This window comes from Clytia hemisphaerica, unplaced genomic scaffold (genome assembly GCF_902728285.1).
Source record: "Clytia hemisphaerica strain Z4C2 unplaced genomic scaffold, Clytia hemisphaerica genome assembly, whole genome shotgun sequence".
Lineage (NCBI taxonomy): Eukaryota > Metazoa > Cnidaria > Hydrozoa > Leptothecata > Clytiidae > Clytia > Clytia hemisphaerica.
The window spans coordinates 55,517-69,588 of NW_027103851.1; the positions used below are offsets into that span (position 1 = coordinate 55,517).

The window sequence follows — 14,072 nt, forward strand, 5'->3', positions numbered from 1 at the left end:
GGGGGGGGTTGGAATAAGAATGTCCTGGTTGGAAAATTATTAAGCGGGGGGGACGGCTATTAGGTACCCGAGAGTAGGACAGTTTTTCGGCAGACCCTCAATTTTTCTGAGGAGCTTGGCCTTTAAAAAACAACAATTTGAATAACAAATTTTTAAAAGAGGGTTTTTCGGATTTCGAATTCTTTCTAGAGCTCGATTCTTTTTAAAGCACATGCCTGCTAAAGAGTTGGTGATATAAACCATGTATAAACCGACAAAATTCTCCAAAACATTGATAAAGAAGAAAAGGATAATTATTGATTGAGTGAAAAATAGGCGTATGAAATTTTAATTTTCCGATAAAATATTCCAATCATTGAAAAGAAGAGGGAGGATAAGATTGGCAGTATTCTTTTTTTGCTGATCCAACAATAATAAATAAAAAGGAATCGATTTTCCACTAATTATTTTTCTATTTTTCTTTGATTGTTATTTATTTCATAAATATTCCGTGTTTTTACCATTGAAGATTATGTTTTTTTTTCTTTAGTCTATTTTACTGGTCTGCACTTTTTAATACAAAAAATCTATAGCGTATTGAAAAAAGGAAAAGGAAAAGAAGTTGATAGCTAAACTATTGAAGTGATTTTTTCCAAACGATTTATTTATCTCAGATTTTTTGCTATGTTATGATTAGTCAACTATATTCCTTTTCTACATAAGAATAGTTCAAAAAGAAAATAATATATTAAAGGAAAACTACGCCCTTTTCTCTCTCACCAATCCCCCTGATCTCTTTCGATTTCACACTACATATGTTTAATTTTGTCGCGTCGACCGAGTCTTACAGTGCACTCCTATTTCGCATGAAAATCTTTCATTTTAAACAAAAGAAGAAGAGGATAAAATCTTTCACTATAGATTTTCATATGTGAATTTTAATTGATTCCGCTCTCCATCATAGAGTTTTATTTTCAAAAGTTTTTAAATTTGGGATGCTGTTTTTTTTTCTCGAAAAACCAAAATAATTTTAATTTAGTTGGCAGGTCTAGTAAGCAGACACGCGGTAGCATATCGTTGCATTCACGCTACAAAGTGGAGTACAGATCAGGGAAAGAAATTTTCACAAAACAAATATCTAGTGATTACACAGACAATACGTTTTAAAAGAATTCTATCAAAATGGTAAGTTTAACTTTCGTTTTATATCATACTCCAATATCGTTGTAATATTTAAGGGCGTGGCCGGTGATGTATCGAGGCGTCTGCTTTTAATTCTTTTATTGTATAAATATCCATCTTTTAAGTAAAGAATAATATTCAAACGAGATTTAATATGAAGGCGTGGTACCGTGGTACCCGAGCCTTAAACTTAATTAAGAACAGAGGGAGTATATCAAGCCTAGAATACATAAATTTTGAACTAACAATAAGAACAGGATGAGAATAATTTCAAGAAATGTTTATATGGCGACCACGCCCATTTTCTTTCAAAATTTGAGAACCGAGTAAAAATTAAATTTACCCTGACTTGATATCGAAAAAAAGAATAAAGGCCACACCCCTTTGAAATTTTACTATTTTTTGAAAATGATAGATTTTTTAAATTTATGATAATGAACCAAAATAAAAACGATGGTTGAAATTTATAATTATCGACGATAAGATGACGAATTTTTCAAATAAATATTTTGACTGAGCTGATAAAATAAGTACGCTGTTACAAACTGTGAAAGTAATCTTCCTAAACGTGTTTCAAATTTTTTTGTTTTCATTATAGTTCGCTGTCATCATTTATTTCAGTTCTTTATCGCTTCGAGTTCAAACTGATTCTTTTCCGAACAGTCATTTTGTTTTCTTCAAATTTCGGAAACCAAGTTAAAAAGCGTAAAAATAATATTGATTGAAAAAGCATGTAGTGAATAATTTTGCTTACAGTGAATAACGGGGGTTTCCGTCTAGGTATAATTAGTATTACTGTTAATCAAAATAACACATATTTTCATCTTCACTTTTTTTCAACTATTTTAGATTAGTGGTTGATAAAAATCGCCAAGGCGAAAAATTTAGATAAGATTTTTGGATCAGTATACCTTTTAAGAAAGGTCTTTTTTTAAACAGTTAAAGAAGAGATGGGGAAGAGATTCAAAACTTATCCGATACAATGTCCTTCTTGATCCAAATATATGACATTGTATAGTTTGACATAGAAACAAATTAGAAATCACTCCTAAGTTCCCCCAGAGGGGGGGAGGGTATATGTAAGCCATAGGGGTCCCATTTTTACACCCTCAAAAATCTCTAAAAGTTACAAAAAAACCAATACATTCTCTTTCCTTACCAGGTCGAGCTTGCTCGGCTTATTCTCTGAAAAGACTCCAAGTTAACAAAAATCGACAATACCTCTCAAAAGGTTGTGATTTTCAAAAGTTTGAACCAAAATCGACAATAATTTGGTACGAAGGTTTAAAATCTGCCTTAAATATAGCCTTCCGATTGGACTTACACATTTCTTAACGGAACAACCGATTTTTAGCAGACTCTTTCAGTTGGTCTGTGACATAAGTCAAGTGTGTGTAAATTTTCATTCATCTAAACTTTTTTTCTAATAGAGAGAATGTATTTCAGTCCACCTCGGTCAAGCCGGTATCCAAATGTTAGCAACAGTTCCATTAGAGTTTAAAATGCCTATCCCCATTGGAAATGGCCCTTTAATGTAGCCTTCCGATTGGATTATTCCTGCTTAACGGTAATCGTGTTGAAGTCTATGGCGTGATACAGGGGTGTGTAACTTTCATTCATCTAAACTTTTCTTCTAATAGAGAGAATGTATTTCAATCCACCTCGGTCAAGCCGGTATCCAAATGGGTAATGCCTGTTGGGAATTATACTGTTTGGAACATGGTTTACAACCTGATGGAACAATGAGTGAAGGCGAGGGAGCAGGCAAAGCAGATGATTCCTTCAGCACGTTCTTCAGTGAGACTGGAACGGGCAAACATGTACCACGTGCTATCTTTTGTGACTTGGAACCAACTGTTGTCGGTAAATAAATTGAGTTAAATGGGATGCCCCATAAAAATACCCAACCCAACTGGCAAACAATGTTGTTTTAACGCCCGGGGGGGGGTGATGGATGGATGATGGGTATGTGCGGATGGTAAGGGTCAGTTTTTTCACCTTTCAAAGTCTCTCTAAGGGTCGGAAAATTCAGGATTTTTAGGAAATTTTTTGATTTACAGAGAAAATTTGTAATAAAGGGATATGACTTTTTTCGAAAATCGAAAAAAAACAAAAAAAAAAAAAAAAAAAAAAATTCAAAAAGTCTCTCTAAGGGTCACCTTTTCAGCAAAAATCAGTCTCTCTCTTGCTATTGGTCGATTTTCGGAGGTCCCGTCCGCACATACCCCTCATTCACCAACCCTAGTACCCCCCCCCCCCGGGTTTTAACGTTTACCTAACGTTTGTTAGGGACGCCTGACGGAAATTTTTATGACTTTTTTATGCCAGCTGGGAAACTAGTACATGTGAACAGTAGATACTATGTGTTAGATTTGGAAATTCGAAATTCATTGTTTAAAAATTGCGCACTCCAAAATCATGCCCGTTGGATTTTTAAACCTTGGAACAATATATCTTTTATCCGCATTGGGATTTGAATAGGAATTTTTATCCCCACTGAGGAAAAATTTCCACCGTGGCTGTGAGACAGGGGTGTATGGAAGTAGAGAAGAATGGAGAGGGAAATCATAATTTTCCTTTTTCATCTCAAGTTTGTGTACACTTACATAATTTATTCACTCTCAAAATACCTGCTTATAGATGAAATCCGTACCGGTACATACCGCACCTTATTCCATCCGGAACAACTCATTTCCGATAAAGAAGATGCCGCCAATAATTACGCTCGAGGACATTATACAATCGGGAAACAAGTTATCGATCGGTTATTAGATCGGATTCGTTTGTTAGCCGATCAATGCACTGGTCTTCAAGGATTCTTGTTGTTTCATTCGTTTGGTGGAGGGACCGGGTCTGGATTCACTTCATTATTGATGGAAAGGTAATGCAATAATTGTATGGACCAATATTTGAAGAAAAAAAATAGGACTAAAGTACCTACCTTATCGGCCTTTTTTTACGCCGGCTCTAATTTAACGCCGGTCCCTTTTACGCCGGCCCTTATTACACCACAAGCCCAAAAATAAATAACGCCAATAAGGGTCGGTGTAAGAAGGGCCGATAAGGTATAAAGTTTGCAGTGAAATGGAGAAATTCAATTCTTTAAAGCTTCAAAAGGCCGTTAAAAATTTCTCGTCAGAGCAATGGAATTACAGAGCTACGTAAGTAAGTATTAAGAAACCTAGGAAATAAACGGGACCAAATCCTTTTCCAGTAAAACTTGAAAGGCAAATCTGAAAAATCCTACATAATTGAAAACGTATTATCTTTTCAGAATCTCAATTGAATATGGTAAAAAATCAAAACTGGAATTTGCTATCTATCCAGCACCACAAGTCTCCACAGCTGTCGTTGAACCATACAACTCCATCTTGACCACACACACCACTTTAGAACATACTGATTGTACATTTATGGTCGATAACGAAGCCATCTACGATATATGTCGTCGAAACTTGGATATTGATCGCCCAACTTATAGTAACTTGAATCGCTTGATTGGTCAAATCGTCTCCTCCATCACTGCATCGTTGAGATTCGATGGCGCCTTGAATGTCGATTTGAACGAATTCCAAACTAATTTGGTACCTTACCCAAGAATTCATTTTCCAATGGCGACATATGCTCCGGTCATATCTGCTGAGAAAGCATACCACGAGCAGAACACAGTATCGGAGATCACCAATAAATGTTTCGATCCTGAGAACCAAATGGTGAAATGCGATCCGAGACATGGCAAATATATGGCATGCTGTTTACTTTACCGTGGTGATGTCATCCCAAAAGACGTCAACGCCGCTATCGCACACGTCAAAACAAAACGAACCATACAATTTGTCGACTGGTGTCCAACTGGATTCAAGATTGGAATCAACTATCAACCACCGACAGCTGTTCCTGGTGGTGATCTCGCTAAAGTTCCAAGAGCTGTTTGTATGTTGTCCAATACAACTGCTATTGCTGAAGCCTGGGCTCGTCTTGATCATAAGTTCGATTTAATGTATGCTAAACGTGCTTTTGTACATTGGTATGTCGGCGAAGGTAAGAAATGTCAAGCTCTTTTTAACAACACCCAAGGTGGGTGGAAATTGTTTTATGCTTTATTGTTGTCTGGTATAACTTCCCTTCTTTTACCCTCTCAACACCATACTAGGTATAGGTTATAAGGCATGGACGACCTCGAATAATCATTTTTTCAAAACTTCCTTACAGTGGTGTCTTATTAGCTCCAAAAGGTCCTATGCTACCTTCATTTACCAATGCCTTATAAACATAACTCAAAATTCCTTAACTCGAACTAATTTGTTTCACGCCTGTGCGTGTTCGGATTATGGAGACTTAAAACCCCAGCTTAATATCAAAATTGCTTGTGAAATTCCTATTTTGCCCTACTTTTTAATGATGTAATGATGTAAACTACCTATATTATATATTGTTCGATTCTTCTAGGTATGGAGGAAGGAGAGTTTTCAGAAGCTCGTGAGGATCTAGCCGCCTTGGAGAAAGATTACGAAGAAGTTGGTGCAGATAGTCAACCAGGGGATGATGAAAGTGATGAAGGAGAAGAATATTGAAACAATGAGATGGAGTGTTGACTTTGTGCTTATATGGAAACAAATAAATTTTACTCCCTTCTATTTCATGTTGTTTTTCATACCGATAGCTGAGTTTAACAGTATCTAATAATTGGAAAAATACCCCTTTCGTTCGGAACGAGATTGAGTTTTTACAAGCTCTCTTATTTGATTTGGTTGGTCGTTAACCAGTTATAAAACAATATTGTTACTTTTTCTAAAGAGCGCGTCATTTTTATTCAAATGACCAATTATCAAAGTATCTAAGTATCTAGAAACTCAATCTCATCTGTTTCGTTCATTTCTAAGCATCTTTAAGCAACCCAGTGAGGATATTGTTCAATAAGATAAAATTCATTCGTGAATAACTGGAGTTTCACTAAACGCTAATTATTTTGGGATCGGTTCAACCTTCACCGTTTCTTATTTTCAAACTTAAAAAATTAACTTAGAATAATTACCTGTTATTCTTGTATATCCATTGATGAGCACTACTGTCCAAAAAAGAAGAAAAGTTCAAAAATAATTTCTAAAATATTAAATATTGTATCACATTAGGAATTTATTATATCTGCCAGGGATAGAAATGTTTTGAGTTGTTTTTTTCCTAATTTTTGATGAATTTTTCCTTTGGTTTTATTATTTGAAATTAATTAGCTAATTAGCTTTGTGCACAAATGTCAATAAAAATTACTAAATAACAATATCTCAAAAAGTATAATCGGCAACATTATTTTATACACCGAAATTTGCCCAAAATTTCATTCCCTGGAAGAAAATTCCTACAATTTCATGACTTGGATTTCATTTCTACATGAAATACACTCTTCTCGAGATGCATAAATTTATTGTTGTCCTCGTTTTCAAACAGATTTCATTGCTATGAAATTATACATTTACACCTATTTAAATTCCCAATGAAATATGATTTAGAGGGTTTTGGGCATAAATTTACTTGATAAAATTTTTACAGTATACCCCTGGTTGTCAAAATGCAGGTTTGGGGCCCCCAAAACGGAGGTGTAGTTAAAATCAAATTATTAAGCCCAGTGGTAATTGGGGGAAAAACTATGAACATGTATGTGTTTTCCCTTAAATTTACGACCCGATGGATGTAAAATTTATGATTTTTATGAAATATTTCAAGATTTTCGATATTGCAAAGTCCAAACTGAAAATTTAGAAATTTTCAAAATGACAATTTTGATTTAACAACGTCTTAATCAAGTTTTTGAAAACCAATCTCTTTTGAAAATAGTTCCATTCATGTATGGAATAAGCTGTGAAAACTTTAGAAAAAAAGCTTAACTGAAACTGAAAATATTAAGCTTTAAAGATATTTTTCTCCTATATTTTGCAAAAAAATGACAGAATTTGTCGTTTTTGCTGATTCAGCGAAAAATTTGATATATAATGATAATTTTTTGTTATAAACTATTAACTCAAGGTGATAGGAATGGAATTCCAAGATTTTTTCTTTTTCTCATATTTAGAATTTTCGGTTTTGTCAATGCTGATTTTTGACTCCAAAATACTGGTTGACCTTCAAGATGCTATATCTTTTACCCAGCTTCTAAAGTCACAAATGTATTTGCATTTTCTGAACTGCATTAGGTGTAGAAAGTTTCCTATACCCCGTTTTCATAACTTATTTTCAATATCCAAGGAGCTAGAGTGAGTTATATGCAATTGTTACCTAATTTTGGTGTTAAAATATTTCTTTCAGACGCAAATATGTTATTTAGAATCAGTCTTAAACCAGCAAAAACATGCTCATTTTTAAGTATAACCATCACTCTTTCAAAATAAACAAAAATCGTTTAATTCTGATAAATCTACAAGTCAGAATCTTCATTTTAATGAAAACCTCCGTTTTGGGGGCCGTCTCCGTTTTGGGGGCCATATACTGTATGTAGTTTTATAGCAATGAAATCTATTTGAAAACGAGGACAACAATAAATTTATGCATATCGAGTGTATTCAATGGAGAAAAATGGACTCCCAGACCAGGACGGAGGGCGATGCCTGGCTGAAGGAAAGTTATTGATAATAATTGATAATTGATAATTTTCACGTGATTTCGAACACTAGGTACAATCTTGGCAAAAACCTAATAAACTGGAGATAATTCCAGCCTCAAATTGCAGAAATGGATAAGAAGATTCTTAAGAGTGCTCGAAAGGAGGATATTTTCAATGTCTGTTCGCCATTCCCTGCATGTAGTCGACAAAATTTGGAAAAAATACATACTTTTCAACTGAGGATTGTTTGTAAAAACATGAAACTGCCAGTATTGAAAAATAAATTTCATTACTTTAATTCCGAAAAAATACATACAAATTAAACGAACGGAGATAAAAGAACTGCAAAGTTTTAAATGATTCTTATTCTTCAGGAAAATTAACAAACAAAATTCTATACACGAGTAAGAAACTAAATATTCACTTTTTATAAACATTAATATTAACAACAACACTATTGGCTTCACCGGAGACATATTGTCCTTCTTTGTCACCAGGTCCACAATTCATGGTAATTTGGCGAAACTTTTGTCCAATGGGTGCCTTGTTTGGGGTGGTTGGGCGCGTCTTAGGGGCGGTTGTTTCTTTTGTAATTGTGATGTCAGTTGATGTCGTTGGTCGAGATGTGGTTGGTCGAGAAGTCGTTGTTTGAGAAGTCGTCGGTCGAGATGTTGTTGGCTGAGATGTTGTTGGCTGAGATGTCGTTGGTTGAGAGGTTGTTGGCTGAGATGTCGTCGGTTGAGATGTCGTTGGTCGAGAGGTCGTTGGTCGAGAGGTCGTTGGTCGAGAGGTCGTTGGTCGAGAGGTCGTTGGTCGAGATGTCGTTGGTCGAGATGTCGTTGGTCGAGATGTTGTCGATCGAGATATCGTAGATTGAGATATCGTAGCTCGAGATGTCTTTGGTCGAGAAGTCGTTACTGTATCGGTCGATGTAGAAGAGGCAACATTGGTTGATAATGTCGGACGTGTCGATGTGATTTTAGTTAATCGATTATCTGTGTTTGATGATGTTCCATCCTTTTTAATGACAAAGAATTCGAGTGGATCATCTGGGCCACGTACTGCAACTCCAGGGTCGGCCAAATTGGCAAATCCGTCATTCGAATGGTCTTGTGCTGTCAACGTTCTGGAGTAATCTTGAAGTACATCATTCAACACCTTTACTGTAAAAGGAAAACCATAAGAATCTTAAAATATTAAATATGATGAAGTCTCTGTGTTCCGGAGGGATTATACTTACGGTCAACTCTCCGAAAAATTCAAAATTGAACAAAAGATAGAAAGATGCTGACGTTTTTGAAACTTTGAATGATATTATCCCACATCAAATATTATCGATTTTTATATAATTTGGGTCCAATTCTTGAAAATATTTTGCTGTTGGAGAATGGATTAGTTTTTATAATTCTGACATTGTGTCGTAGAAATCTGGTGGGTACCATCACCAAGAAAGTAAAAAATGTTTTTTCCCTAGTCCTAATACAAGACATGCATTCTACCCCTCAAAGTTCATACCGGCTAGTCGAGACAGAGGTAGCAATTTTCTAAAGACTGACAACACACAACCAAATGAAATAAAATATAAAATTACTTTAAAAGGCTCAATATTTAAAGAATTATATCAAAAATATTCTGAGGCTAAAATATTTTGTTAACTTTTTACTTCAGATTTAATTTTTTAGTTTTCCGCTTTTTTATCTGTACTGCAAAAATCAGGCTTTGCCATACCTTATTTTCTTTTGAAATTTAAGAGTCTCTGAAAAAAATATTCTAAACTTCAAAATTGAGAACTCAAAGAATCACGAAGCCCACTTCGATTTATGTAATTCTAAAATAAAATAGAACACAAATAAGTAAGTTTATCTTACCAATTTCTCTATCTGTAAGAGGTCTCGATTGAATCCCATGGAATATGAAGGAAGCTGCAATGGAAATTACTAAAACTTGTGAACACTGCATCTTTATCCAAAGAATGACTTTCTCTCACAAGTTCATCAAATATTATTCTCGCCCTCTCCAGTTCATGTACAAATTCAATGTTTGAATTTAGAATTCCAATTCCCAAAAGCGCACCTCGATGATAGCTTTACAATGGAATGTAATCAGTAGATCATAGATCACCGTTTGCAAACGGTGGCGTAAAATCGTGAAACATTGACATAATAAATTAATAATTAGAGCTAAATTTTAGCTCATGTTAATTCCGCAATCAGCAAATCAAACACCCGACATTATATGGCGGGTTAAAACTGCACGCCCGCTTCTACTCGTCCCAATCCCACGGACTCCGACTTGCAGCGTTTGAGCTCGGTCATTGATCTCATCCTCTCATACAGTCAAAACAGATATTTTTGCCTCCCTGGCACCCTCAAATTATTCTTATGCGCCATTTGCTTGTACATGTTTCCTTTCGCTGCCATATTTTTCTCTTCTATTTTCAGATCAACCATCACCGACGACGGCAAGAAGACACACGCACCAAGTCGTTTCGATCAATCCTAGTCCCAGCGTTTTTTCCTGGTTTTTCACGCGCTACTTAGTTTGCTTTTTTTGGGTCGTTTTCTTCCTTTTTTTCCTCTTTTCTCATCGATCCGTTACCCTCAGAACAACGTCACACGGCTCCGGCTTTCGTTGTAGGCTTAGGTTTTGATTTTTTTGATTTTTTTTCTTTAATTTACTCCTCTTAGAACAGCGTCACGGCTCCGGCTCTCGTTGCACTCTTTGGGGTTAAACAACATCACAGCTCCGGCTCTTGTTGTAAGGCTTAAGTTTTTTACTTGTAGGCTAGGACCTTAGTACTTACAGTTTAGGGGGTGTGGGTTACTACGTAAACCCCATCTAGTTCTGATACATCAGATCAGATAGGCTCATACCCATGTCACGGCTCAGGCTCTCGCTGCGGTCTTCACAACCGTCCGCGGTTATAGGCTTTAAGAAGATTTATCTCTCGATGCATCCCCAAATATCACGCCAAAACCAACACACTTTCTTACGTTTCATTTTATAGTCAAGATATCTCATTTCACAATTATACATTTGTCTCCTTTATTGTTTCCCCTTGTTTATGTTTAGGGTATCTTGTATCACTATTTTCGGTTATTTCGACCATCATCAAAAACGCATTTTTTGGATTCCTCACTAGGCTAGGTTTAGACTACTCTTCACTCAATAGTCAAACTAATAAGGAATTAACGTAGTCGAATCTCTTATGTATCATTTTTCATTGAATTCAAAACCCCGAAGGGGCTAGACCCAAAACTCCTGGATTGGAGATGAAGCCACTGATTTCCCACACAAAACGCGTGGTCCGCGTGGTTATCACACAAACGCCAGATTTCGAAGAATATTCCGCTTAAAAACGAAGAAAGGGCTAGATTCAAACCGCAATTCTAAGTGCGGTGCAAATATTAAAGCTTCACTTTTTCTTGCTTGAGAAAGGTTAAAAATTAATCTCTAACCCCTTTGGGGCTGTAAACTCAAAGGGATTCTTATCTCTACAAAATAATTACGCAGCCCGCGTGGTTTTCATAAAAATACTGGATAGGAACTACAATCAGTGAAAAAATACTTGGCACAAAAAGGAAATTCTCCACGAAATTGACATTCTCGCTCGAACTTCAATTCTCGAAAAATGGTAAAATTACCAAAATTGCCAATATGTTATGGCACTGATTGTAGAATTTGAAAAAAATAAAACATAACAACATAGTATAAGAAAGCCGCGGAGATACTTTGCCGAATACTATGATGACAACAAAGATGTAAATTAATGCAGTCCGTCATCCGAAGTACAGCAAGGCTTCACTTTCTTACTTGGAAGAAGTTTGAGATTCCACTCTAGATTTGGGTTTGAAACTCAATGCAGATAATCATCACTTTCATATCGATCGAGGAGCGGTTTTCAATAGATTCGCGGATTGCAGTTGCGGGATGCGGATCAAAATATTTTCTCGGACAATCGAGCTTGTAAATTTCTATCTAACTTTAAATTAAATAACGCTAAATTTAATTGAAGAATTAGGTCCAAATCGTTTCTTGATCGAGAGGCGCGCCTGTTGATTGATATACGTCCCTTGAAGCATGTTATAGTACCTAACTGGCTTCAAAAGAACAGTAGTAAATCGGCTATTGAAACGATAAAGGTTTGATTTACCGGCCTAATTCCATCTAACCTTATTCCCCCGGATAAAATTGCTTGCTTGCTAAAGATTCTTTATTTTAAGATTTCTGTGAGGTATTTTTGCATAGAGATAAAAGACAAATTCACCGATAAAGACGGACGGTTCTTGGGGCTTTGGCATACTTTTTATCTAATGGGGGTAGATTCAGGCTAAAATAGTTTTACCCAAGAAAACATTCTTGATCATATGAATTTTTTTATAAGAACTTCGAAAATTTTTGAAGCCCTTACTAGTAGATGTTCTTAACTTTTCGAGTTTTAAGCCTAAAATGTTCTTAATCCCAAATTACTGTAATACATGAAAAATACATAAGTGTTCTTATTTTCACCATTTTGTGAATACTTTTGAAATTTAGTGTTTTAGAATCCGTTGTTGTTCTTAATATTTTGGTCATGATAGCCTTATGTTCTTATACACAGTAGAGTAAAAAAAATGCTAAGACAATAAGATGAATGAGAAAGTCAAAAAAATACCATTGTTGCAAACAAAAATCAAACGTTCTCATATAGAAAACTGTTAAGGATCAGTAGCGTGGTGGGTTGACTAAAATTCTAGCAAACTCGCGAGGTAATTGTAGTCAATCTTGATTTGGCGGATTTTGGCGCCCCCTATGAAAAGTAAATATGTTTGTTAAGAACATTTTTAGGCTTAAATTTCAAAAAGTTAAGAACATCCGAAGAATTCAAAAATCTTGGATTTTCTTATAGAAAAAAACTTGTATTACTTATTCTTTCAAAATTATTTGACGATGAGCAAACTTTTTATATTTGTCTATGATACTAGGTTACTTTCAATATATAATTTCTTATTGAATGTTTGATAATTCATGAGATTTTGAGGGCAAAATGGAAGAATTTTGCGATTGAGTTAAGAAGAAGAAAAAAAAACTTCTTTTATGGTAATCCATTGTATTTCGCTTATCCCTCACCTTGAAAGACAACGTGTTAAATTTTTTATCCCATATTGGCTAAAATAATATTTTGTATGTATATATGAAAAATTTACTGAAACGTAACCACACAAGTCAAAAATTTATTTTGATAAAATTACACTCTCATAGAGGTTGAATTGAAATCTGGTAAAATTTTGTTGAAACCAAGATTTGATTTCGTGGGTTTTTTGATTTTAAAAACGGCTTTAAAAATTCTCTCCGAAGTTGACACCCGACATCTCGGGTGTCAAACACAGATCTATGGAGGCTAATGAAAGGTAAACTGATATTGTAAGACTCTGTACCACTGACCTTAGGAGCGTTTTTAGGTTATTTGGGATCAAAGAATGAAGGATCAAAATACATAGCAAAATTTCAAATTTAGTATTGGTTCTCGATGTTTTCAGCGTTGCATTTGTTTGATCGTAATGGGTTTTTTTAGAAGCTGATTGGAAAGACAGCTATACAGAAGATGTGTTAAAACAACGTCCATCTAACGCCTATAACATCCGTAACGTGAAAATTGCACTCCACTCCACTCCACTATCACTACTTTTTTAACCTTGGAACAATAGAATTTCTATTCCCATTTGGATTTCAATTGGAATTTTTATCCCCACTGAGGAAAATATTTCCACCGGGGCTGTGAGACAGGGGTGTCTTTAGTAGTTCTATTATTCAAGCAAGCTGTAGTTGGTCTTTTCGACTAACTCTGTAAGGATCAACATCAAGAATATCAAAAAAAGAACGTCATCCGTTTGGGATGAGTTTCAAGTTTCTTAAAATCTTATCAAACTCAACCTTATCTTTAACATTCCAGGCAATCCGCGTGTCCCCACAAGAGGTTTGGGCGACAAAATGAACATCCACCTTCTATTCAAACACTCAGTATAATCACAGACATAAAAAACCGTGGACTTGATGGCCCATACCCACACGCGTATTACGTCATACGTATGTTCATACCAAAGATGGCAGAGGAGCTGGAGAGATGGGACTGGGACGACCAAGTCTTATTACAAAAAGTTATGGAGTATTTTGAACTAATTTTTTAGAGTTTTTTACTCATTATGCAACAAAATCTACGTAACGTACATATTTTTTGGATGTCATTATCGATGTTACTAAAATTGCATAAAAGTATGTTTGGTAGTTTAAAAAACTACTGCACAATATTGTAATTTGGTGGATTTTCATTCAAGCC

General features: G+C 35.3%; 2 protein-coding genes across 2 annotated transcripts; one reads left to right on the forward strand and one right to left on the reverse strand.

Annotated features, from left to right (window-relative positions):
• The first annotated feature begins 992 nt into the window (after positions 1 to 992).
• Positions 993 to 6,437, forward strand: LOC136807655 (tubulin alpha-1C chain-like). Its single transcript, XM_067064249.1, has 5 exons — positions 993 to 1,164; positions 2,802 to 3,024; positions 3,802 to 4,042; positions 4,436 to 5,202; positions 5,611 to 6,437. The coding sequence occupies exons 1-5, from the start codon at positions 1,162 to 1,164 to the stop codon at positions 5,733 to 5,735; spliced, it is 1,359 nt and encodes a 452-aa protein (XP_066920350.1). The 5' UTR covers positions 993 to 1,161; the 3' UTR covers positions 5,736 to 6,437.
• A 1,664-nt stretch (positions 6,438 to 8,101) lies between these two features.
• Positions 8,102 to 9,770, reverse strand: LOC136807656 (salivary glue protein Sgs-3-like). Its single transcript, XM_067064250.1, has 2 exons — positions 9,625 to 9,770; positions 8,102 to 8,919 (listed from the first exon to the last, which is right to left on the reverse strand). Exons 1-2 carry the CDS (start codon positions 9,713 to 9,715, stop codon positions 8,177 to 8,179), a joined length of 834 nt encoding a protein of 277 aa, XP_066920351.1. The 5' UTR covers positions 9,716 to 9,770; the 3' UTR covers positions 8,102 to 8,176.
• Between the last annotated feature and the right edge of the window lie 4,302 nt (positions 9,771 to 14,072).

Excerpts from the sequence above, each read along its gene's own strand:
- LOC136807656 (XM_067064250.1), bottom strand. The coding sequence starts at position 9,715 with ATGCAGTGTTCACAAGTTTTAGTAATTTCCATTGCAGCTTCCTTCATA. Across the intron at positions 8,920-9,624 it reads TCTTACAGATAGAGAAATTG|TAAAGGTGTTGAATGATGTA; the intron begins GTAAGATAAACT and ends TTCCTTTTACAG.
- LOC136807655 (XM_067064249.1), top strand. Across the intron at positions 3,025-3,801 it reads CTTGGAACCAACTGTTGTCG|ATGAAATCCGTACCGGTACA; the intron begins GTAAATAAATTG and ends ACCTGCTTATAG. Across the intron at positions 4,043-4,435 it reads ACTTCATTATTGATGGAAAG|AATCTCAATTGAATATGGTA; the intron begins GTAATGCAATAA and ends TTATCTTTTCAG.